The 24876-nt window shown below is 48.8% G+C and overlaps 2 protein-coding genes across 14 annotated transcripts; one reads left to right on the top strand and one right to left on the bottom strand.

The window, feature by feature from the left end:
- Window positions 1-404: 404 nt before the first annotated feature.
- Window positions 405-23558, bottom strand: brsk1a (BR serine/threonine kinase 1a). 13 transcript variants are annotated; one of them, XM_049758269.2, is made up of 24 exons: window positions 9692-10296; window positions 9042-9129; window positions 8803-8930; window positions 8629-8686; window positions 7100-8201; window positions 6934-7028; window positions 6764-6849; window positions 6552-6692; window positions 6330-6446; window positions 6152-6185; window positions 6001-6069; window positions 5767-5913; window positions 5656-5687; window positions 5418-5582; window positions 4886-4983; window positions 4663-4810; window positions 4538-4598; window positions 4314-4340; window positions 3424-3700; window positions 3262-3310; window positions 3062-3185; window positions 2551-2761; window positions 2398-2486; window positions 405-2313 (listed from the first exon to the last, which is right to left on the bottom strand). In XM_049758269.2, the coding sequence occupies exons 5-24, from the start codon at window positions 7182-7184 to the stop codon at window positions 2101-2103; spliced, it is 2268 nt and encodes a 755-aa protein (XP_049614226.1). In that variant the 5' UTR covers window positions 7185-8201; window positions 8629-8686; window positions 8803-8930; window positions 9042-9129; window positions 9692-10296; the 3' UTR covers window positions 405-2100. The 13 variants fall into 13 exon arrangements, with proteins under 13 accessions (XP_049614226.1, XP_068505597.1, XP_068505596.1 ...); XM_068649496.1 differs by lacking the exon at window positions 4314-4340 and having other exon boundaries at window positions 405-890; window positions 2101-2313; window positions 3424-4054; XM_068649495.1 differs by lacking the exon at window positions 4314-4340 and having other exon boundaries at window positions 3424-4054; window positions 7100-7596; window positions 7640-8201.
- prr12a (proline rich 12a) lies at window positions 11742-24770 on the top strand. The gene is made up of 15 exons (XM_049758244.1): window positions 11742-11891; window positions 13392-13549; window positions 13940-14101; window positions 14329-19016; window positions 19098-19319; window positions 19423-20098; window positions 20836-21359; window positions 21431-21547; window positions 21622-21755; window positions 21831-22270; window positions 22352-22471; window positions 22798-22895; window positions 23093-23224; window positions 23294-23389; window positions 23466-24770. The coding sequence occupies exons 1-15, from the start codon at window positions 11809-11811 to the stop codon at window positions 23598-23600; spliced, it is 7785 nt and encodes a 2594-aa protein (XP_049614201.1). The 5' UTR covers window positions 11742-11808; the 3' UTR covers window positions 23601-24770.
- Window positions 24771-24876: the final 106 nt, after the last annotated feature.

Below are 24876 nucleotides of genomic sequence, written 5' to 3'. Positions count from 1 at the left end.
TTTGTCAGATTTCAATTGAAGTACAATATTATGTAAACATATGCTTCACAATAAATCTAATAATCAATGTTAGTATCCCACACAATCAATAATATATTTCTCACATTGCACTATATGTATAAATATCCCCTGTGGCATAATGAGACTACATTTATTAAATTATACTAACATGAAGAAGCATTTCATTATTGCCCGGAAAAATTCCCACATCACTCAATCTGAGGATAATTAAAATATTAAATGAATATTAAAATATAAAAAAGTGTTTTGACACTCACCTAACTTGGGTTCATTTGGTGTCTTCTGTCTTTGTGGCACGGGTCGTTCTCTGCCTTCACCTAAAATCAGCTGGAAAACACTCAACAGGATAAAATGGATGTGCCAGAAATAATAGCAGCCACATACACAGATTTAGGATTTATTATTGTAACCATAACAATAAGGTGGATCTCTCTTTGTTTTGACCATCGATTCAATCATTTTTTTTTTTTTTTAATCACAGGCAATAGTTATAATAGTGCACTTTTTATATTTAAATTATGATACAGACATTTCTTTTTTTCGACACCTTATTCTACTGACCCTTTATGGATGGAGAATAGTTTACAATCTTGGCCACAGTTGGGGTCAATGACAGTGAACGTGGCGGCGAAGAGAAAGTCGAGTGGACACGGTGAGGCGAATGACAGTTTCTCGCGTGCTGATGAGGGCTACACAACATGTGAGGGGTAGACAACCGGGTCAAAGTGACAACGAGGGGGGTCGAAAAGATGGTTGCCATCTTCTGATCTGTCAAGTTCAATCAAACGCACGTACCGGCGATAAGCGTGATGAATTAAATATCAGATGATGAACCTTGGACTGCCTTTACAAAGTGCAACGTGATGGATCTGTGAAACCGAAAGATGGAGATAAGTTAATATGCAAACAGAAACCGTTGGTCAACATCCTGCACATTAGTTGCATATTGTGCTGCATGGAAGACTGGTGAAGAGCATCTGCTAGTCTATTGGAGTACTTGAGTATTACGAGCCGTCTTTGTGAGGGACGATTTGTTTACTTGCCCTTGACAAAGTCCCGGTCGACCGAGGATGTGACAGAATGAGCTGTGAAAATTTCAGGACGAAAAAAAGGAGACTTCGATATGAAGCTTCGTAGGTTGGGAATGTCGTTCTTTTTTGAAGTGGGACAAAACAGCTGTGAGGACGTTCATGGACATATACACACATTTTTTTTTTTCTTCTCTCGCTCTCTCTCCATAGAGTAATGTTCCTATTTCTGTTGAAATAAAAAAAAAAAAATCTCAGAGTAACAGGAGTCCAAGTGCATTAGTTCATCTTGCCTCTGAAGAGAAATTAAATACCCCCCCCCCCCCCCAAAAAAAAGCAGCTTCCTCTTCCCAGCGAGTATGCTGTCCTTGCTGCAATCACTGCACGTCCGCAAAGGAAATAAATAAAAATAAAATTCACATTCACTTACATAGCTTACTTGGTTGGTTTTCTTTGAGTCAGGGTAGGGCGCTGCCCTCCTGAGAAGCTCCTCAGGGAGGAGAACGCTTCAGGTTGAATCTGCCACTGACATACACGATGTCTTTCGCCAGCGAGCGGTCGCTCGACTACTCGTGGACGCGCGTCACCTGAGAGTGACACCAACGCGCACCGTCTAACCGGGAGAACCGTCACAACACACCTAATTCTTTTTTGGTATCGAATGCTGTAGTACAATGCTTATGGCAGACGAGCTATCGGGTCTTGTCTTCTAGCGGGCTGATTTGCTAACCGGCATGCACGTTAGCACTTCCTAGTTTGAGTTTGAGAAGCCGTATCTATGGTGGGATACCAAACTACTCATTCACGTGGTATGTTTTCATTAAAGACCCATTCCGTCGCTCTCGTGTTGGAATCCGGGTCATCCGAAGGATCGAGACAATTGTTAAAAACAAAAGCATGATGGTGGGGGGGGGCTCAATTCTTGCTATTATCAAAGCAACTCCGACTTAAGTCGAGGGAGGAGCTCGTGGTTTGCGAGGGATGCTTGAAGATAAAGTCAAAGAGTGCGGAAGTGGATCCGGCATCCCGCGGCGCCGTTTCCCGTTCTAACCTACGGTTGCGATTGGGTTCCGTTGGTGGACAGCAGTCGGGTTCTCTCCTTGGCCGAGCCTCTGCGCTGCAGAACGCCGCCGCTGCCTCCGATGCCTGCGCCATCCGCTCGGTCGCCCCACTCGCATCTGTCGCCCCCACCCTCTGATCGCCTGGAATTTTGGCGGGTGGGGGTCCTGTGGGGTCGGCCGTTCTTCTCATCTGGGAAGGGATCGGGAGACGAGAACGGGAAAGTCACTCTTTTGTTTGACGACCGAAGGTCCCCACCGCTCAAGTCATCATCAATCACAAGCTCACCAGATAGGGCTTGCACCAGGGGTTGATCATGGGAGCTGAGAAGCTGGGCTTGAATCGTTTCTACCACTCGTCTGAACCTGCGACTCGGACCTAAGGGTGCGTGATGTCAAATTAGCACGGGCGATTAAGAAGCTGACGGATGTCTGTGACTCGCCTGATATGAGGGTGAACGTCACGCTGTAGATTCCCGTCTCCCTCCTTCCGTCCCTCTCGCTCCTCTCCCTGTCCCGCTCCCTCTCGCCCTCGGAGAAGGCAATATCCACCTGGAACTTGACGGGCTTCTGGAAGACGGAAGGGCCGCCGGAGGACTTGTATTCGGCCCTGAAGCTTGTCTGGGAGATGACGCTGTGACTGAGCGACGGCATCTGCGCGGCGGGAAGACAGAGAAGAAGCAGAGAGACCGACAGACTTACGAGGCGGGAGAGGTACGGGGGGCCGACGTGAGTGCGGGGGAGACAAAAGGTGAGGAGGGTGAGGGTGTGGAGAGGAGAGAAAGAGTGAGCCACAGGCAAAAGCAAAGTGATTCATCAATGTGCCGCCGGTGAGCGGAACTGAAATAAAGACGACACGGAGATAAAAGAAGCACAAACAATGACAACCCTAAAAACAAAAACACGGCCGCGACCTTTGAGACGCATGAAGGATGGAGCGGATCAGAGACTTACAGACAGGAAGGCGTGGACGATGTCGGCTTTGACCGAACTTAGAGGTTTGTCTCGGATCACCACAAAGATCTGCTCCTCTTTCTCCAGGCCGATGAAGTTCCCAAACCAGGACTTCTTTGCCAGCCTGTGATGACACGAGGCCAGAAAAAGACGTTCAACAGGCAAGCTGGCTTTTTGATAACGCACAAATGAAGACTTACTCAGGGCTGGATTCCGGTGTTAAACTGGACATGTCTTCTGATGTCGGGACTAAGAGAGACAACGACTTGGTAAGTCTGGTAGATCGATTGTCTCACTTGACTTTCCCTACCTGCGGGTATCTCGGAGCACTAACATAAACATCAACGTCAAGAGCCGCTCACCTTGTAGTTTGCGACGATGGAACCGCGGCGAGCCCAACAAGTTGTTCTTAAAAGAATTGAGGCGAGTCCTCCAATGGGCGGAGCTGCTGGCCGCGATCCCGCTTCCCCCTCCGGGACTAGAGGGCGGGGTGAGCGACAGGGAGCCCACCCCGCCCCCTCCCTCTGCCCGCGAGGAGGATGAGGACGAGGAGGAGGAGGGCGGGGTGGAGGAAGGGTGGTGAGGGTGGTGGACAGGGGTGCCCAAAGGCGTGGGTAACGGAGAGCCCTGGGGAGTGACCTGCGGCACAGAGTGGGCAGAGTTTGGGTACAAGCTCTTAGTCACCGACTTTAGGACAGAGGACGAAGGGAAGAGGAAACGGGAAACGGGTGAGAGCAGCGGAGAGGGGGATGGCGAGCGGGAGGATGGGTTGTGCAGAGGCAGGGATTTGATGGGCTGGAGGTGAAGCCGTTCGGCGGGTCCCTTGCTGGGCAGGGTCTGGTTCTTTAGATGGGGGGGAGCTTTGGGCTTGTCGCGTGCCCGTGCCGGGCGAGGTGTGGTGGCGCTCCCCTGTTTGGGCTCCTTTGTTTGGGGGGTAGCGGCAGCGGAGGTGACGTCTGATTGGCTGAAAGTGAAAATGGGGCTTTGATAGGACTGAGGAGCGTTGGGATGGGGAGGGGGGGGCAAATGGAAAACAAGAAAGAGAAGGGATGGAACATGGAGAAAGAAGGATGGAAATGAATATCATGCTTCATGACAAAAGAGCGCATTTTACGAGCTGTGAACGTGTCCGGTGAAATCACGACCCGATATTTACACGCTTTGGTTTTAGTGCACACACGTTGCTCATGCAGGATGTGGAAGAGATGTGGCATGAGGACAGCAGAAACGTGAAAAATAATGTCACACAAACCTGCCGCGTGAGGTTTACTCTGAGGAGCTTGATTTGTGGTAATGTTAAAACATGATCAGAGGAGATGGATAAAAGGATGTTTCTGGCGGTTCATATTTCATAGAACAGCAATTTACAACAGTCGTCTTTTTTTTTTTAAATGGATTGTTGACTAAATGATACCAATGCAAGTCCTAAATTCAATTTCTAATCTGTGTTCAGATGTTGCAACAGCTGAGTCTTACCCTGGGACTGCTGAGGGGGCTGGAGGAGAGACCGGTGGAAGCTCCGCTCACTGAGCGAGACCTGAGAGAGTGTCAACATCAGCAAAATTGTACTCATCAACATCCTCATTTTGATATTCACTTACCTCTGGCTGTGGGCGGCGTCCAGAGCCCGGCGAGGAGGTGTGGGCGAGCCCTGTTCCGTGACGCTCAGCACCTCCAGGCTCTTCCTCTCTGGACGGCAGCGGCCGTGGCGCGTCAGCATGGGAGAGTCCACGCGCTTTCGAGGAGGATCTGCAAATTTAGGGAGTTGAGCGCGGAGCAATCTCTGATGCCTCAGCGTCCCTACACTGCCACCGAGTGACTCACCGGCGTCATTGCGCTGAGGCAAGTCCTCGTCCTCGTAGCTGGGGTAACGCTCTTTCCTGTCCAACAGCAGGTAGTAAATCATCTTTTCCTGGTTTTCTCTGAAAAACAAAAGAGAAAGACAGCTTCTTTTTATTAGCTGCTTGACAGTCAGCGCTTTCTTGCGCCGACTTGAAGAGCTTCATAAATGTACTTCTCCGTAAAAAGTCCTCAACCCTACGGAACATGAGAGCAAATGAAAACCGCAAATTAGAAAGATAGCTGGCACTTGTAAAGAATGCAGCCTAAAATGGAATCGACCATAAACTGTGAGTTATAGTCTTGGCTTAAGTCCATTGTAAGAAAAAAAAGAAAAGGCGGTCTTAATGAAAACCAACTTATCAGTTTGGACCAGGCCAAAGAAATAAAAAGCCAGCTGGTTCCATTCTTCTCTGTGCCACATTCCACAAAAGCATCCCGAAACAATACTCCGAGTGATCTTTATGAAACACATTTGTCTCTTTGGGGGATAGTGTGGGAAAATAAAAATGCTTACTCTTCACATTGCAAATCTCGCGTGAGCTTGACGCGGTCTCTGAAACAGCCGAGTGAATGCATGCTGTCCAACACATCCGGGTCCAGCTCAGTCAGCGATAAGATTCGCCTTACACACACTCGTCGAGGTGGAGGCTGCTCTGGACAAGGCTCGTTGCGGCCACCCCTGCACACACACACACACACATTTGTGAATAATGTCGCATCATGCTTCTATAGACGACCGAACGTGTACTCACAGATACCAGGCGTGTTTCTGAATGGTCTCCAGCTGTAGGGCAAACAACGAAGCATTTTTTTTTTATTCAGTCCACAGAGCAGATGTAAAAAAGGTAGACGTCGGCGCGAACCGTGAGACGCTTTTCGGGGTTGACCTCGATCATGCCCTTGAGCAGGGACTGGCAGTCCGGTGGGATGAAGTGCGGCATGTGGAAGACGCCGCTCTTCACTTTTTCCAGGAGCTGGCGTAAATTGTCGTGGTCGAAGGGCAGGGCGCCCTGAGAGTGGCAAAAGAGTGGCACGTAGGAAAATAAATAAAAAAAATAAAAGGTCAATAAGAAGGAGAAAGAGACCCAAGCACTTACCACCAGCAGAGCAAAAAGAATGACCCCGCAGCTCCACACATCTGCTCTCCTTCCATCATACTTCTCCCCCTACAGAAAATCCCCCAAAAATCAACATTTACTGCAAAATCATATAAAGAAAAACATGCATGTATGAAATTTGGCAACTTACCCGTATGACTTCGGGGCACGCATAATGCGGTGATCTGAAAAAGGACGATAATTGTGTTACATGCATTCCTATTCCAATTTCGAGGACTCCAAGTGTGTAAACATGTGACGCAACAAATTAAAAAAAAAAAAAAGCCTTGTCATGTGTTGGTGGGCAAATTAAACACACAAACACTCACCCGCAGCTGGTCTCCAACAGACTGTCTCCAACCTGGAGTGAAGCCATACCAAAGTCAGCGATGCGGATGTTGTTCTTCTCATCCAGCAGCAGGTTCTCAGGCTTTAGGTCTCTATGGCTGATGATCAGAAAACACAATTTATTGACGAGTGTGTAATTTTAAAGACGTGCCATCCCACTATGAATTATTACTCCATTCTAATTAACAATTGTAAGAACCAACCAGATGGAGTGACTGTGGCAGAAATCCAAAGCAGAAATGATCTGCCTGAAGAACTTCCTGGCTTCTTTGGGAGTCAGACGGCCTTTCTTCACCAGGTAGTCAAAGAGCTCTCCTCCTGACACGTGTTCCAGGACCAGGTATCTAGACAAACACAGATTTGGTCTCAACAACTCATCCAGTAGGTTCTTGAATCATGTGCGGCGGGAACTCACAAGTACTTGTTATTCTCGTATACATCGTGCAGTTTCAACACATGCGGATGCTCGATCAGTTTCAGGATGGCGATCTCCCTCTCAACCTGTTCGGACGGAGAAGGAAGAATGAAGCGTGCAAGTACTGCAAAACAATACAAGTTTTGAAATCGACTCAAAAGTCAGCGTACCTTCATTAAAACCGACTCGGACAGCTTCTCCCTGTTGACGATTTTGATGGCCACCTTCTGACCGGTGATGCAGTGGATGCCGAGCTTGACCAGACCTAAAAGAGGAATCATTTTAGTTAATTCCACATCAAATTGCGACGTGAACATTTTGTTTTCTTCCACTCACCCGTCTGTCCCTTGCCCAGTGTTTTTTCCAGCCGATAGGGTCCGACATATTGAGCGGACTGACTCAAAGACAGTTCCTTACTCATACTGCTCTTGCTTGAGGAACGCTAGACTACACGTACGGCAATTATTGCAATTACTGAGATATTCTACAGTTTATCCAGATGTTATTGTGGCATACACAGCACTCGCATTTAAATATACTTAGCAAATAGGGAGGGAAGTTCGTAAAAGCCTCCATTTAAACCAAGTTAGTATTTCCTTGTCAATTTTTTTTTTACTTATGAAAAAGCTCAGTAGTGCTGAATAAAAGGAATAAACATGACAGAAGTCAAGCACTTATTTACACAACTAACATCTTGTCACACACCGTTCCAAAGACGAGTATTAGGAAAGAATTACATTGAAAATGGGACAACATAAATCCAATTTTTTGAATTTTATGCTTCTTTCTCTCTCTGTCAGGCCTCACAGGTGCCCCGACATGCTAAATGTAGCCTCGCCGCCGCTCTCCCACACAGCAGCGAGGCTAGCTTGTAGCTTTAGCTTCAGCGCCTTGACCCAGCGGCCGTCCTGTCAAAATAAGCCCCGGCGCCTCGACTCGTCGCACTCCGAGAAACGCTCGTTACACTGCCTTAACGGACGACTCATTCTCTCGACAGGTGGATGCGGCGCGTAGCCGGCGAAAAAATATGCATCGTCTCGAAGTCCCCCCCACTCCCCGCCTGTCCTGTCCTCCCCAGCGATCAGCTCTACATCCCTGCGAGGAGGCAGCCGATCTCACAGCAGCATCTTCTCCGAAGCGGCTGCAAAAAAAAAAAAAAAAAAAAGCGACACAAGTATCTCCCGTTTAGCGCTACCTCCGGTTCCCTCTTTAGCTGATAGTTGTCGGAGCGTTTATAGGCCCCGTTGTATTACACTCCCATCGCTTTTCTTGCCGTAAATCGGTATTTTTTTCTCTCTCTTCCTTCGCATCACTCGCATCAGCATCCGGGTCCTTCTCCATCCTCTCTTCTCCCCTCTCCAGCCCCGCCCTCCTGCTCCCGCATCCAGGCTATAAACAGATGGCCAATAGGAGATGACGATGCTGAGGTGTCGCACATCTGCCAAAGAGTGACAATGCAAAAAAGAAAAATACAATGGATAGAAAAAGTCTACACATACCTGTTCAAAGGCTACATTTTGTGATATTAAATAAAAAAAAACGTGACATAATTACTAAAATTATTAAAACAAATGCATAGGACATCGAACGAGTCATCTCGAAAGTTAAAAACCGTTAAGATCTCGATTTAAAATATTTTGTGTGGGCAAATAATTCCCTAAATCTTAAATTCAACTGTGATAAAGTGGACAATTCTCATGTAGCTAGGAAGATTTTATTTGCAGCAACCATGCTGCCAAAATAGAAACAGGAAAGAAGCAATGATTGGATTTTATAGCATTCTCATGCCATCACTTTTTTTACTACAACAACCATGGCAATTTTTGGACTACACCAAAGTGTTGAAAGATAATGCTTAATTTTACCTTGTCCATAAATCTCACAAATGGACCCATGCAACTTTGAATACCTTCAGATTTGAACCTGGAAAAGGCAGGACATGTTTTGAAGACTCCAATAACACTCCGCAATGAACACAAAACAAAAATAGAGCGTGTACTTTAAATTATTCAAGTTTATTTTTTGCAAAATATGCTTACACAAGACAGCATTGACAGTCCAGACTAAAATACAATAAAATCTTTACAAAACACAGTTGGCATTGACAAGTCCATTGTACAAACATGTCTCCTCCCCTCCAGTTTTTCCAGATGGTTCAATCCACTTTCTGCTCGGAAAAAAATGAAATAAATAAAAACAGATTATCAAATGAAATGCCCATTTTTAGTCAAATATTAGTCAATATTTTTGGAACAACTTTCATATTAAAGCTACTCACATGTCACGATCCCTCAGACAGAGTCTTTGCACAGGCATGGAAGGCGTCGAGGAGGTCTTGACACTCCACCGTGCCCTTCTCTCTGATACTGAAACACAAATCCAGATTACAACCTAATCATATGTCAGCTCATCCATGCATACAAAATGTTGCATGTGTCACGCATCATACAAAAAAAAAAGCATCTAAAACGTCGGGATCATCTCTAAAAAGATCCTAAATCTGCATCAAGGATTATTTCAACGGCCCCGCTTTACTTTTATGTGCATAAAGTGATTACCCGTGAGTAAACTGCGCACCACTAATGCAACAAATGCCCCCGCCCCCCTTATGTTCATGTAAGTGTAACACGAAGCGGCGACCTCGAATGCGCAGGACAGGTCATACACGTCAAAGGCTATTTTAAACCTTTTAATACCTCTCAAGACATTTTTGTTACATAACAGCTCGGCGTAAACAAATCTGGATTGCTACATTTATACTCAAGGGATACATTTTGATATGGTTCACTATTAGTTTACTGTAAAAAATAAATAAACATGTGAATTTCCCTCTCTATGAATGTTTAGCACTGTAATATGGTTGCTAATGACTAACAAAAGGCTAATGATGCATTTGTATGGATAGTTTGAGTAGTAGTCAAAACTCACCACTTGCCAGCGTCTGCTTTGATAAGTTGGCATGGTGCCGGTGCAGCTTCGTCAGAGCTTCTTGGCATGTTGACAGAAGAGGCGCGCTGTGCCGAAAGCGCGCTCCTGCAAGAGTTTGCGGTCAAGTGCACATCTGCTACACGAAGACGTGAAGAAGGGAGTGAGATGGTGGGGAGGAGGGGGGGAGAGGCAGACGCTTCCGAAGCGTTAATGGTGTCACGTACCGTGGAGCTTTAAAGTGGGTAGGAAAAAGTCTACACACCCCTGTTGCACACTTGTGGTTTCATTTGATTTGAACAGGGGTGTGTCGACTTTTTATATAGTACATGTTTTAAACTCATTGTATAGTTTAAGCTCTTAATTTTCTTTTCTGCTTTAGTGTTTATCCTAATGCATGTGAACAGCCACCCGTTTAATTGAAGGGTTGTTAAATACTTTAATTCCCCTTCTTTTGTTTTGGAAGTCTTCCTAATGAATATGCAGATAACAGACCTTTATAGCCAAACAATGCGCATCACAAAGGCCCCTTAATGCATCTCAAATACTCTCAGCAGGGGGGGAGCTAACAGAGGGGATCTTTTTTCTGACTGGAGATTCCGGATTTTGTGTCACAGGTTTTGTTAGTTTAGGCTGTTTCAGGGTTTGTTTAACCAACAACCTTGCATTTAATGTGACATTACAAATCATTTAGAACCTTTTCTTAAAAATAATCAATAGTTATATACTTGAATAGTTGTCACCCATTGATAGAAATGAAAGCTCTTGTGTTAGCTTTTATATTAATGCAGGTGTTCCTATTGTATTGTCCAGAGAGTGCGGTCGTGCTCCACTGTGCCCTCTTGTGGCGTAGATGCTAACTGCATGTAGTAATGAGAAATAGCTGTCCGTCAGTTGCGCTTGAGATTTATGAGCTATGGCTTCAGTGCACTTTGTCATGTCTGACCGCCGTATTTATGAAATTGACATTTTGTGGGATTTATTTGAATTCTATTTACAAAATTAGATGTGCAATGGCACGCATTGTTGCACACGAATGTTTACCACCACCTCACATCATCATCGAGCTTCCGTATGTTATTGTCCTGTGTTTTGCCTCTCTTGCATCATTAACTTAACAATGTGGCGAAAATGTGGACAAGCATGCCTAGCTGGTTAGCAGACGCGTCGGCAAGCGCAGGGGAGGTCAGTTCGAGCGCGCAGCGGAGGGAACCAGCGAGGAGAAGCGACTAAGGGAAAGGAGAGGACGAAGAGCCGCCTTCAAAAATGGCGTCCTCGGATGAAAATGAGTAAAGATGTATTTTTAAAAAAAAACGCGGCCTGCTAATTTTTTTAACTTATTTCTCGCTTTATTGTTTATAACCACTTCATACGTGGACGCTTTTTGATTGCATAGCAGAAGAGTTGCGCGCGGGCAGTTGACGTGCAGAGGGCCAAACAACGCCGCTTTTATTCGCATGCGTCGTTCCTGACAGCTAGCATCTGCGGCTAGCTGTTAGCATCCTGAAAAAGGAGGAGGAGGGGGTGCTCAATGGCGGTGCATATTTGCATGAAAAGGACAAACATTTAAATTAGGGATTTCTCCGATCGTCGGGTGCACGCGTGCATAGTGGGGAACGCTTGAGTCTGTCCCTCCCTTGCCCTTTGCAACATTTTTTTGCACGGCACTTGCAGCGTAGCCTAAAAAACTAGCCTAAAGAAAGGGGAGGAGGCACCACAGAGAGGAGAGAGAGAGAGAGGGGAAAAAAAGGGGACGCGTTGGAAATCAAATGTTCATCAGCGTTTCGCCCATTGGCGGCCAAATCCGCGACATCTTCATCATGAGCGGGACTGGATTCGGACTACCTTCATGGAAATGATAAACGTGGAAGGAGGAAAATGAGGAAGAGCGTCTTTTTTCGAGCTGGTTGGATTATAACCCCGTAGACCCCCCTCTTTTTTCATCCAGCTTTCTCCTCCTCCCCTCCATTTCTCTTTCAATATGCTGTTTTCCACTCCGGAGGACTTGCTTATGAAACCGGGGAAAATCGCCTGAAACGGAGCTCGGGAAAGACTGGATTTTTTTTGTTGCTCCTCGCCTTGCGACGTCGCTTTCGCATACGGTTGTTCCCCCCTCATAGATGGATAGAAATTACCCGGGAACAGGGTTCGGCGATTTGGGCGCTGGAGCAGGATGGAGTTACGAGAGATCGGCCAAAGCAAGGTAATCGGGCACAAGCCAGACAATGTGCATGCACGCATGCATGCATCAGTGCCTACATTGCCCCGTGTAAACACATTGTCGCCATTGGCTTCACGCTCCGCACACGCACCGCCGATGCATTGTCATCCCAAAGAGTTGCATAGTAATAACATTATCAACAGCAATGGAGCGGTGTGCGTGTCGTGGGGGTGGGCGGGGTGGAGAAAGGAAAAGGTTGGGGGGATTTGAATTGAATACGATTGACAGACAGACGGTGGATTTTGGAGATGGGGATGGGAAGTGGCGTCTCCATAGTTTTTTTTTTGTATTGTTTTTTGTTTTTTTACTTTGCAGGCCCGCACATGCTCTGATAAATAAAAGCATTCGAATGGTGCAAAAAAAAAAAAAAAAAGCTCCACAGTAGCCCCCCCTCCCTGACAGACATCAACAAGAATCGGAGGTGCATTTGTGGAGCCATCTTCAATGGTGCATCGTGAAGAGGGTAGAAAAAAAGAGGGGGCTTAGTTGCCTTGCTCTGAAAATTCCCCCGTTTTTGCAGCATTTGGCTCCAGACACGATTGGAGATGATGTGCCCATAGTAGGCTCATTTGCATAATGAAATTGTACAATTCGAATCACATTTAAGTCTTGGAATAAAAACAGAAATGCCAAAAGAGACTTGGGAATTGGATGAGTTTGTGTGACGACGTTGGGATCATGTGAAAAACGCTGCAATCGTTTACGAGACCTCTTCTTACCTTTTACGTTAGCATGCGAGCTAGATTTACACGCAAGTCAATTGCGGCCTGCTAGCATCACTTAGCTAGCCGCTTCTGGCACATTTTCCCACCCCGCAACTCGAACTCTAAACGCTATTGTGTCCCCTTTTGCACGCGATGTTATGTCCAAACGACGGCAGAGGTGCTTGCTAATGTTTGCCCTATTATATACGTCGATCCGTTGCATTCGTTTATTAGCCACATGAACGTTATCAATGAACAAGCTCTCTTCAATCATACGATACTTTGATAAGTGCACTAATCTGGTTTATTTTCACCCCCCCCCCCAAAAAAAAAAAAAAAATGTCGACCTTGCACACACAGCCGTGTTTCTTATTTGCCTTGCATACAGGTAGTGCTCCCATCAAGCCAGCACAAATCTCGAACATGCAAGCTACCACTGCATGTTCATCAAATCCATCTCTCATAAGTCACGTGTGCAATTGTCTTGCGGTACAACGGCATCCTCACTCTTACTTTTTTTTATGCCGGAAAGATATGAGTCATTGAAATGCTTTTGAGTTTCATTCTTGACATTGGGTGATTGTCAGCGTTGCGGTGCTATCAAGAGTCTTGATGACATTCATGTGAGGTTTGGAGATTTTAACACACACTTGAATGACATAAGACCTCGGGAAGGTGGCTGCTTTCTAAGTACCGACTGATGTTTATGCAAATGTCCTCTGAAATTAATGACACTTCATCATCCCCCCCCCCCCCCCCCCCCCCCTTCTCCTCGTAGTCTTGTATATGGGAGTTCCAGATCATCCCACCCTGAGTCTGAGCTCCTCCACCGCCAAGCCTACGCCACCCCACACCCTCTGCAGGGCTATGCCACCAATCACCACCCAGGGAGCTCCGGCCAAGGCGGAGCTTGGGGAGCAGCTGGACGGAGTTTGGGTGAGATAAATGTCATACCTAACCGTGTCCCCAACATTAGGGGCCGCACGAATGAATTACGGTGCGGCTGACCGGCCGTGTGAGTCCTAGTCTAGACATAAGCGCTAACAATACGTGCAAGCTTAATAAATTCAGCCCAAAAACTAATTCAAAGAGCGATGCATTTGAAGACCAAGAAAATCAAATCATGCAAATAAGTCACTGCTGCTGAATCCGAGGACTATATTTATCACATGCTACGTTGTGTCAACAGTTAATGCTCCAAGTAGTCAGAAAGTTAACCCTTGTAAAATATATCCATTAATATTTGTTGATGTGTTATCTTGGAGGATTATAGTATTTTCCTTGCAAATATGCAAATGGATATGTTTCCTGTTTTCCGTCGAAAAGGTCTGTCGGGGCTGTTTGACACCGGCCTGCATCACGCCACTCCCTCAGCCCCCGATGCCTCAGTCATGAATCTGATTTCGGCATTGGAGTCTCGGGGTCCCCAGGCGCCCCCCTCGGCCTCCTCCTTACTCTCCCAGTTCCGCACGCCGTCCTGGCAGACAGGTGGGACCGTGTTTTCTCTTCCCTTAGGTGTTGACATTCAAAGGTGGCTACTGTCAATATAACATTTCAAGAACCTCCAGTCGTGCATTGTGTTGACTGATGTGACTATTTTTTCCCCTTGTTTTCCTTTTTTTCCAAACCAAATGTCCATAGCACATAATTCTTACTTGCAGTAAGTGGAAGACTAAATTAACTTTGTTTTTGTTTTTTTTCTTCGTCCTGAACAGCGATGCACACACCTGCTCCTCCAGAATTATTCATTTCTGGAGCTCTTCCTGGCTCGGGCTCCTTCCCCTCCTCCTCCGCTCTCTCAGCCTATCAGCACCCAGCATCCTTTTCCAGCCGCTCCTTTCCCGGTGCCTCCCTTTCCCTGCAGGACACGCCCACGTTTAGTCCCACGTCCAATGGCCTCCTCTCCCCACATGACCCCTTACTACACATCAAAGCTCCCTCCCAGTCCAGCCTGGGTTTTGACAGACTCCTGTCCTCGCAAGGGGCTGCCGCAGCCGCCTATAGGGGCAGCCAGGACCCTACAGGTGCCTCATCAGCCCAGGCGTCCTCTGCTCGCCACCTGCAGTCCCACCAGTTTAACCTGCTGTCCTCGCAGCTCCAGGACCAGTCCTCCCAGCTGTATAACGCATCAGTATTCTCCTCAGCCCAGCCCCAAGCTCAGTCCCAATCCCAGTCCAACTCGGCTCAGGAGCGGGCCGTGCCAAGACAGGACAGCGTTATCAAGCACTACCAGCGGCCCACACCATCGCAGCCGCAGCTCTCGTCCTCCGCTGCTCACTCCTTACAGCACTACCTCAGCTGTGGAGGGGCAGGCTACCAACAAATAGCCAGCCATCACAGGCACGCCGGCCTTTCGTGCAGCCCGCTGGGCGACCAGAGCCCCTCGTCCGACCACAAAGCCTCCTCTCGTACAGAGCAATATCGGCCGATCATCCAGCCTCCGTATTCTTCATCTTCCTCCTCCTCTTCTTCCTCTGCTGGGAAAGGTACCAAAAGTAGCTCCAGCAGCGGCTACTCCTCTGGAAGTTCGGCCTCGTCCTCAAGAACTCCTCTCACCCCTCCTTCTGCATCCTCTACCTCCTCATCCTCCTCTTCTTCTTCGGCCACTCCCGGGGCTCACCCTTCCAACTCCATCCCCACCTCAAGCTCCAGTGCAGCCCCCTCCAGGCAGCAACCCCCAACTCAACCAGCTCCACCTCCCCCGGCCCCTCAGCAGCAGCAACCCCCTCCCACTTCCACTTCAACACCTCAATCCCTCCCCAAATCCTGCCTCTCTGGCTATGGCTCTCCCGTGCCGCCTGTAAAAACCCCCACCTCTGCTCTCACCGGTCAGACTCCACCCCAACAGCAGACGCAGTCATACTCTCCAAACCAGCCTCCTACTTCCCATCTAGCTCAATCCTATGGAGGCTTCAGTTCTCCACAAGCCCAGGACCTGAGCTCAGGTACTGGTGGAAAAGGCTATGGAAGTTTAGGAGGGCGAAGTCAGTCATACCCCACTGATATCTATGGAACCGATTCTGCTTATGGATCGCTTCCCTCCTCGCTGGGTGGGGCCGGAAGCCCATCGCTGGGCTATGGTGCCCCAGGCCATTCTCCTGCACTTTTAAGATCAAGTGGTTCATCAGGTAGTGGAGCATCTGGGGGAGGAAGCAGCAGTGGTACAGCAAGTGGAAACTCTGGCTCAGGAGGAGGGGCAGGAAATGGTATGGCAAGTGAGAGAGGTGGAGGGGGTAGTGGAGGGGCGTCTTATCATATTCCAGATTCGAGTCCCTCCCCATCTGGAAACTCGGGCATTATCCGCCCTGGGCTGCACTCCCCGGTGCCGGCTTGTCCCACGCAGTCTCCTGGAGGGGCAGGTTCCAATAAATACATCTCCTCTGTTCTCTCTCCTACTTTCCTAAGCTCCCCACAGGGCTACCCTGACACCAGAGGTCCGAGCTCTCAAGCTCAGTCTTACCACGCCACCTCCTCCAAATCAAAGGCTGACACGTCAATGCTCGGAGTTGGTTCGCAGAGATCCCAAGAGGAAGTAGATGACGACGACGAGTTCTTGATCCAGCACTTGCTGCAGGCACAAGCCAGTCCTGCTACCCAGGCTTCTCATCACCATTCCCAACAGCAGTCCCAACAGACATCCCAGCAAACACAGCCTCAGCCTCAGTCGGCGCCGCCAACATCTGATGCTGGCAAAGGGCTTAGCTATGACATGGGAAAGTCCTCTGAGGAAAGGTACCACCCCCAGAGTGTCATACGCACCCACAGTGCCACATCCTCTTCTGGGGTCGGTAATGCAAACTCTGGGGGGTCTATCTCTGGTCTGGACAGCCAGCTGGAGATGTCACTGAAGAAACAGCAACAACACCAACAACAGCAGCAGCAGCAGCAACAACAGCAGCAGCAGCAGCACCATCACCAACAACAGCAAAGGAACGAGAGACCTGTAGGGAGTAGCAGGAGTAGCGGGGGACGGGGCAGTGCCGAACAAGTGCACTCGCACCTTCTTCACCATGACAACCTAGGCTCAGTCGTCCACTATGGGCGGGGGGACCCGTACACACAGCACCCCCTTGCCCCCCAACACTCCTCGCACAACCAGCACGTATCTTCACATTCTCAGCTTCCACCCCACACCCAGATGGAGCTACAGAAAAAGGACCGTGCTGAAATCCCTTATCCCCGTAAGACGCCGGAGGTCCAGCCGCAACATTCTCAGTCTCAAAGCACTGGCTCTCTTATGGACTCACCTACAGATCAGTCCCACCAGCCACCGCACCTCCTGCAGTCCGTGTTATCCCATACGACTCGCAACAAACTCGAGCCTCACACGCAGCACCACAAGATGGACACGCACCAACAACATCAACAGCAACACCACAAAATGGACACCCACCGGCAACACCAACAGCACCATAAAATGGACTCCCACCAGTCACATCAGCAGCACCCGAAAATGGACTCCCACCCGCAGCATCAGCAGCACCACAAGATGGACTCTCACCCCCAACAGCAACAGCATGCCATTGGTCAACAGCAAGCCGTGATGGAGAGCGCCAGCGGACGACTCGGCTCGACGAAACATCCGGCTCAAGCTCAGTCCCAGACAACGCAGCTCCAGCTCCAACTCCAGTCGCAGGCTTTAGAGGTGGCAGCGGCTCATTACAACCACGGACCCTCGTCGCATCAGCACGAACAAAGCCAAGTCAAACAAAGCTCGGTGGTTTCGTCTTTGGACATGCTGGAGCGCTCTCTTTCCCAGACCTCCGGCGCAGATGTGGCGATTGCCGAGGACAGACGTGGTGGACGGAGCGGAGGAAGCAGCGAGCGCCACAGACAGCAGGAGCAGCAGCAGAGGCAGCACCCGTCCCACCATCACCCTCAGCCCCACTCGGCCCCCGAACTCCACTCTTTCCTCTCTGAGCCGGAAATCGCGATGCCCACCTCCTCCCACATGCACCACCTTTCGCAGCACCACCCTCAGCAGCAACAGCAGCACCCCAGCTCTCAACACCAGCAAGCCCATTCTCACCACCCTCACGCCCAGCCGCAAACCCCGCACCCTCACCATATCCCCCCGCCGTCCGCCCCGACCCATCCCCAACCTCCGCCCGAGTCGCAGCAGCTCACCCCCCAGCAGAGCCAATTAGACCAACAGCGCTCGGAGCAGCACCAGTTTGACACCGTCAGCCCGGTGGAGAAAGCGGACCAAACCCAACAAAGTAATCGCTTTGTTCCCCTGACATCCATCTGCTTTCCTGATTCCCTTCTCCAAGATGAGGACCGCTCCTTCTTTCCAGGCATGGAAGACATGTTTTGTGCAGAGGACTACAAGTCAAGTTGTGCTGGTGGTGCCGGACCAGGACAGGAGGAGATGAATGAAAGCCATACTGGGCAAGAAGGTATGGGCTCCATGAAGGCCGGACAGAGTGGCGGTGGACCAGGCGGAGGTAGCGGAGCTTCGTATGATATGATGGGTCATCATGGAGATCAGGGTTATGAGCCATATTGTCATAGCTTGGACGAGCCCAGCAACAATACGATGACTCTAGATCTCGATTCCCTTAAAACTCACGAGCTCCCTTCCACCGTTAACACGGAACAACTTGGGTTAATTCAGTCGCAGGGCCCAGCTATGGGTATGGGCTCCAATAACGCCGGACCTAACAACCCCGCCGCAAAGCTATCATCTGGGCCTGGAGGAACGAGCGCAGGAGCGGCTTCTGGAGGCCTCCAATCGCCAATTTTCTGCTCATCTCGTCCCAAGAAGCTCCTCAAGTCTAGTTCTTTCCATCTCTTAAAGGAGCGCAGAGACCCCAACACCTTGCCTAAGAAAAGTTATGCCCAGGAGTACGAGTTTGAAGATGATGAGGATAAAGCTGACCAGCCTGCTGACATCAGGTTGAACAGTCGTCGGCTTCCGGATCTTCTGCCGGATTTGGTGTCCAGCTGCAGGAAAGGAGGAGGAGGAAGTGGTTCTCTCAGCCCTTTGATGGGTGACATTGACTTCTACCACGCCTCTGGCTACCCACCAATGGGTGCCCACTCCCTTTTGCCTCAGGACGGCCCCAAGAAGAGAGGTCGGAAGCCTACTAGGCCCAAGAGGGAGGGTCCCCCGCGACCTAGAGGCAGGCCTCGCATTCGCCCCATGCCCGAGCCCTACACGCCGCGAGGAATGATGGGTGAGATGGGCGGAACGGTTGGCGGAGGGGGATTCAGTGTGGAGGGGCGAGGCAGGGGCCGAGGCCGCGGGAGCAGAGGAAGAGGAGGTCGGAGAGAGGATATGTACATGGAAATGAGTGGGAAGGAGCAGGAGCAGATGCATCACCAACACCACCATCAGCAACAGCAGCAGCTCCATCATCAGTCCCAACAGCAGCAGCATGAACCGATTCCACCGTTGAAGGTGAGTAGCTCTTCATTTTATATTTACATAACATTACGCACATTCCCAAATCACATTTCTTCCTTTTTTTTTTTTAAACAGATCAAGTTGCCAATTCCCATGTCCTCCTCTGATGCCTTGCTGAGGACAGACTCGATGTCTGGCACAGACCCTGCTTTGTCTGATGGCTCAGTCGGCTCAGCTCCTTCCCTCGGTCTCAGTCCTGGTCCTTGTAGCACTGAAAGCACCAGGGCGCAGGATAAAAATAAGCAGAAGGGCCAGATGATGAATGAAGGAATAGATGGCGACAGTCTGGAGGAAAGGGTAAGAGCTTCTGGTCAATAATAGAAATCCAGCATTGACACTTCAATAAATTTGCATTAAATTTATATTACTGGTTCTAATTTCCCCAATGCAACTCTCCTAGGGTGATGAGAAGGATCCAGAATCCAAGGCTGGCTTAGTTGCTTCTTTATTGGATTTCCTCAAGACAGGGAAGCGACCCCCAAGTTTGGATATTTCCCCCGGAATGGATGCCGACAATGGTGAAACCTCCCCCTGTAAATCAGGGTTGCGTCCATTATCCCCGGCACCTCCTCCACCCCCACCCCCACCTCCATTCGGGGATGGCGAAGGTAATGGCGGTCTCGCCTTGGGCAGCTGCCCCAGTCCCAAGCGTCTGGAGGACGAGCTGAAGAGGAACCTTGAGACCCTGCCCTCGTTCTCCTCAGATGAGGAGGACTCGGTGGGAAAAAATCAAGACCTCCAGAAAAGCATCTCCTCCGCCATTTCCGCCCTGTACGACACTCCCCAGCTGACCGCTAACATCCATCACTCGTTAACTCCTCAGCCGCAGCCTTCTCACTCCCCTCCGACACCCCCGTTGCACCCCCCAACCCTCAGCCCTCAGACTGACATTCCCACACCTCACGCACAACCCCAGCCCAATGAACCCTGCATCCTCCAACCAGAGGAGCAAAACATGGACGAGAACAAGGATGAGGAGAACGACGAGGAGCGCAGTACCAGAGGGGACGAGGAGAGCGATATGATGGAGGAGAGTGAACCACAGCTGGAGACGCTCGGTGCCCCGAAACTCGAACGTAAGATAAATACACGGTGTATCGGTGTCGTAGTATCGCAGTATTTATTTAAAGTACTATGAGTACAGACTACTGATAATTGTATTGGTGGATATCGAGATATTTTTGTCTGGTAAAAGCCAAAGTGTGTTTGAACCTTGAAGAAGAAAAAAAATCTGTACCTTACCCGTTGTTGTTGAGTACTTGGCGGTATTGGTAGGACTCTCAAAATGGATGCAGACTATTTCGCTTTTCCAATTTGTTGCCATTGTCGTTATTGCTACACGTTCTTCCATGTAGTTGCAGTACAAACACTTTTTTTAAATCGTTATCTGTGGAAAGTAGAAAAAACGATATCAGTTTTTCAGAAGAAAATAAACACAACTCACGAGACTAATGATAAATATACCAGGATGGTAACAAACTGTACTTCAACACTGCTCATACCTGATGGTGGGATGAAGTCCAAATACTTTGCTAATCAAAAGCTGATATTGGATCAATCAATACGTGTTACATCATTATGAGTCCATTATTTGTATTGAAATGAGTATTTGCTAAAATTAGCATTTTTAAGCAGCAGCAGATGCCACAAGGCTTTTTGCATACATTTACATCAAGAGTTGGCACATCATTACATCCCCCAGCCGGTTTGTTAAATACACCGTCGAATTATGTTCCTCGTTTAACAACAATGTCGTGTGGAGTTTTTCCTAGGCCTGTCAACTGGAGCTCAGCCTTGATCTCTTTCTTTACAGCGTCCCTCGAGGAGATTCCTCCTCCTGCCGCAGCAAGTCCCCAACCTCCCTCCATCCCTCCCTCTCCTGCTTCCTCTTCCTCCTCATCTCCTGCTCCCTCCCCCCTCCCTCCCCTGTCTCTCCCCTCACCTACTCCTCCCCTAGAAGAACAAGGGGAGAACTCCAAGCCTCCGAGCCCCGTCGCCGCCAAATCGCAGACACCGCCGCCTCCCCTGACTGCGACTCTCCCACCGCCTCCCACATCTCCTCCTCCTTCTCCTCCCCCTCCCACTTCTTCTACCCCACCTCCTCCTGCTCAAGCTTCTCCTCAAAAAGAGTCTCTGACGCCCTCGCCCGAGTCTGCCGCCTCTCCTGAAGAAGAGCGACCGCCGCCCAAGAACACCAACTTGCACCTGGCGCAGAAGCAGGAGGACGCGGCCATCGCTGGAGAGAGTGAGGAGGATGACAGCGAGAGCGGCGGGGAGGGCATCTTCAGAGAAAGGGATGAATTTGTGGTGCGGGTGGAGGACATCGGAACACTCAAGGTACGTGTGTGTTGAAATGCAATACAGTACTTGTATATCTATATCCAAATGTTCTCCTGTGTTTGCTCCAGTTGGCCTTGCAAACAGGCCGGGAGCCTCCTCCCATCTGGAGGGTGCAGAAAGCCCTGCTGCAGAAGTTCAGCCCAGAGATTAAAGATGGACAGAGACAGTTCTGTGCCACAAGCAATGTGAGTTCACCTCAGGACGCTGCAGTCTCATCCGATTATATTTTAACTTGATGTCCAACGTCCATCCTCGGCAGTATCTCGGTTACTTTGGAGATGCCAAAAGACGTTACCAGCGCATCTACGTCAAGTTTTTGGAGAACGTCAATAAGAAGGACTACGTCAGAGTCTGCTCCCGAAGGCCATGGCGCAGGGCCCCGCCTGCTCTCAGGTACACAACCGATTTGAAATTGAATGAAAGGGAACAGATGATGGTACACTGACGATCTTTGTCAATGTGTCCCAGGCGCCAGTCCTTCCCCAGAATGGCTTCCCCTCCCGCAAACCAAACCCAACCAAAAGAGGAGCGATGTACTCCGTCCAGCCAGCGTGACAAGGAGCAAAAGGAGAAATCAAGAACCACCCCGCCGGCGTCAAAAGAACACCGGGAGAAAAAAGAGGCCTCGTCTGCAGTGGCTAAGGCCAAGGAGAAAGAGCCGGAGGCGGAGAAGGACAAGCGAGTGCAAGCGGCTCAGGACAAAGCGGAGAAACGTGCCACCGAACGTGGGAGGGGCAAGGACGAGAGGAAAGCACCGGAGAGGAAGGAGAAACCCGATCGGCCACCGAAGTCCAAACCTGCCAAGGTGAAGGCCGAGCCGCCCCCCAAGAAGAGGAAGAAGTGGCTGAAGGAAGCTCCCTCCTCCTCCGACTCGGACTCATCGGATGACGCTGCTAGTGAGAATGAAAGTAAGTTCTTGACCCGTTCAGCAAGGTCCTGCTACTTTTTTTTTGGTACATTTTGGACTGAAAACAATCTCCCGCACTCAGTGCCCGTGAAAGGTGGCGTGAACAACCGAGCAATGAGGGAAATGTTCCGCAGCTATGTGGAAATGCTCGTCAGCACGGCTCTGGACCCCGACATGATCCAAGCTTTGGAGGACACGGATGGTAAGCATGCCGGTTGCCTCCTCCTTGGATTCAATTGCTTAATTTTGATTTTTTTCCTACAAAACAACTTGCTAAACAGTCTTAAATAACGTTTTCAAATACAAAATTGAAAGAAAGTCAGCAGTGATGACAATACAGTAGGCTAGTGCATAATCTCTTTGACAGAGGAGCTGTTAAATATATTGACGTGCGAGACCAAAATAGAATCTGTTGAAAGAACGAGGAGCGATAGAAGAGCCGCTACGGGTCAGCCCGTGTTATTAAAGCGAGTGGCAGCTTGGCGTATGATGACTAATGACACCTCCTCTACCTCGACTGGCCGCCAGATGAGCTTTACCTCCCCCCCATGAGGAAGATCGACAGCATCCTCAGCGAGCAGAAGCGGAGGTTGTTGAGGAGAGTCAGCATGAGCTCTCAGCATCAGGTAATCTCCGCCCGGCTGTCCTTCGGGTGTCTCGTAACGGGATGTACTTTGACGGCGTTGCTGCCAAACGTGTTTTAATCGTAGCTGTCTGTCAACGATGCAACTCCCCCCGGCTTAGAACAAAATCACGCTTCAGGAGGCTTGTTCGGAAGGAATTTGCGTACAACTCCTAATTTTCGCTACGTTTTCTTCCTCAGGAGGTTGTGCATGCATACCCCCAGATCATCGTGGACCCCTTGGACTCGGGAGTGGTGAGGGTGCGGCTCAGTGGGGACGCCTACAACCGCAAGACCCTCAACAGAGTCAAGAAAAGCCTGCCTAAACCACAGGTGTGTGACTTTGACATTTATTTATTTATTTATTTATCTCGAGCTGATTCTCTCGTTTTTTTTCTCCAGGACCTTAAACTGTCATCTGACTCATATCGCATCTACAGCCTGTACCACTCCCTGCACCACTATAAATACCACACCTTCTTACAGTGCAAGAAAGAGGTAAGATCGACCCGCTTTGCATTTTGCGGAACTTACCGGCACGTTTGCTTGCGACTCAGCGACTTTGTTTCCACAGACCAACACGATCGAGCAGGCGGCCGAGGACCCGGGCCAGGAGGAGGTCGTGCAGCAGTGTATGGCCAACCAAGGCTGGCTGGACACGCTCTTCAGCTCCTTTATCGAGCTGCTCACGCTCAGCACCAAAGCCTGAGAGGGATGAGATTTATTAAAGTTGGAGAATATGAAAAGAAAAAAAATGAACAGGATGGATCCCACTGTACAGACGCCTCCCCTCAATCCATCAATTTTCTTCAAATCTCAAAGATCTGAGGATGTATTTTCAAGGATGAACCCGAGGGGGGATCAGAACAATGGCCTCCTTTTTTCCTTCTTCTTGAACAATGACTAAAGAAATGTGTTTCATTGTGAGGAGTGGGACCCCACCGGATTTGGGGTCACTTGCCGGTCAAGAGGAATTTGACCACCCGCCTAAGGTCTGAAAGTGAGGAGCAACACCAAGTCCACGGAGGAGCCGCTAACATCTCGTTAACTGTGCGTCATTAAGACAATAGCTCGAAGAGAAACTATTACCGCTTAGTTTTTACATAAATTATTTTTTTGAAAAGACTAACATCCGCTGTCGGCTTTGGGAAAGACTGAAAGAGGGCGAGAATGCTTTTTAAACTACGTGTGGAGCGTGCCGTGAGCAGCGTAAACAAGGACTCGAACCATTAGATGTGTTAAACCATGCTCTCTCTCTCTCTCTCTCTCTTGCTCGCTCGCTCTCATCCAGTGCTACGTGAAGGGCAGCACGACTCAGCCATGTGATAATATATAAACACATTTTTATTATTTATATGAGGAGGTTTTTAACTTAACAAGCGCTGGATTGCTGCCCTAACATTTGAAATACTTTTTATTGTCACCACGTTCAGTATACAATCGTGACCCACATATCCAAGCTGTCTTCCCCTCTACACTTAGGAACGGACATTAAGACCGACATAATGTATCAAATACAGTGGGTGTAAAATAAAATTAAAAAAAAAAGAAAGAAAAAGAGAGGGGGGGGGGTGTATTTGAAAACTTACATTGTTGTGCTTCAGTTCAATCATCACTCATGCAGATGCAAAGAAAAAGAAGTCAACTATCCATTTCCTGTGTGGGAAGAAGGAGTATAAATAAGTGATATTTAAAGAGGAAATAGTCATGTCATTTTTATCATTTTGACGTATGTGCATACTTATTTTGAAAACAATCTAATTTTCCATAAAAAGGAAAAAAAGGTGTGTAAATATTGTACAGTTCTTGATGATATTCTTTGTCATTCTGTACATTAACTCTCCTGTATTTGAGAAACAAATAAAACCTGCAAAGATCACACTGTGTGTTTCACTTCTCCATTATCATCTACGTATATTGTGAACTATAATAATTTTATTAGCCAACAGGAGTGTAGGAATTCAGCTGTGTGCTTGGGGGCTCGA

Source organism: Syngnathus scovelli, chromosome 21, assembly GCF_024217435.2.
Source record: "Syngnathus scovelli strain Florida chromosome 21, RoL_Ssco_1.2, whole genome shotgun sequence".
In the NCBI taxonomy this organism is placed as follows: Eukaryota; Metazoa; Chordata; class Actinopteri; order Syngnathiformes; family Syngnathidae; genus Syngnathus; species Syngnathus scovelli.
The sequence above is the reverse complement of the archived record's forward strand: the minus strand, read 5'-3'. Positions and strand labels throughout refer to the sequence as shown.

Excerpts from the sequence above, each read along its gene's own strand:
- brsk1a (XM_049758263.1), bottom strand. The coding sequence starts at position 7,184 with ATGAGTAAGGAACTGTCTTTGAGTCAGTCCGCTCAATATGTCGGACCC. Across the intron at positions 6,850-6,933 it reads CCGAGTCGGTTTTAATGAAG|GTTGAGAGGGAGATCGCCAT; the intron begins GTACGCTGACTT and ends CCGTCCGAACAG. Across the intron at positions 2,762-3,061 it reads TCGTCCACGCCTTCCTGTCT|ATGCCGTCGCTCAGTCACAG; the intron begins GTAAGTCTCTGA and ends CCCGCCGCGCAG.
- prr12a (XM_049758244.1), top strand. The coding sequence starts at position 11,809 with ATGGATAGAAATTACCCGGGAACAGGGTTCGGCGATTTGGGCGCTGGA. Across the intron at positions 11,892-13,391 it reads GAGAGATCGGCCAAAGCAAG|TCTTGTATATGGGAGTTCCA; the intron begins GTAATCGGGCAC and ends TTCTCCTCGTAG. Across the intron at positions 23,225-23,293 it reads AAAGCCTGCCTAAACCACAG|GACCTTAAACTGTCATCTGA; the intron begins GTGTGTGACTTT and ends TTTTTTCTCCAG.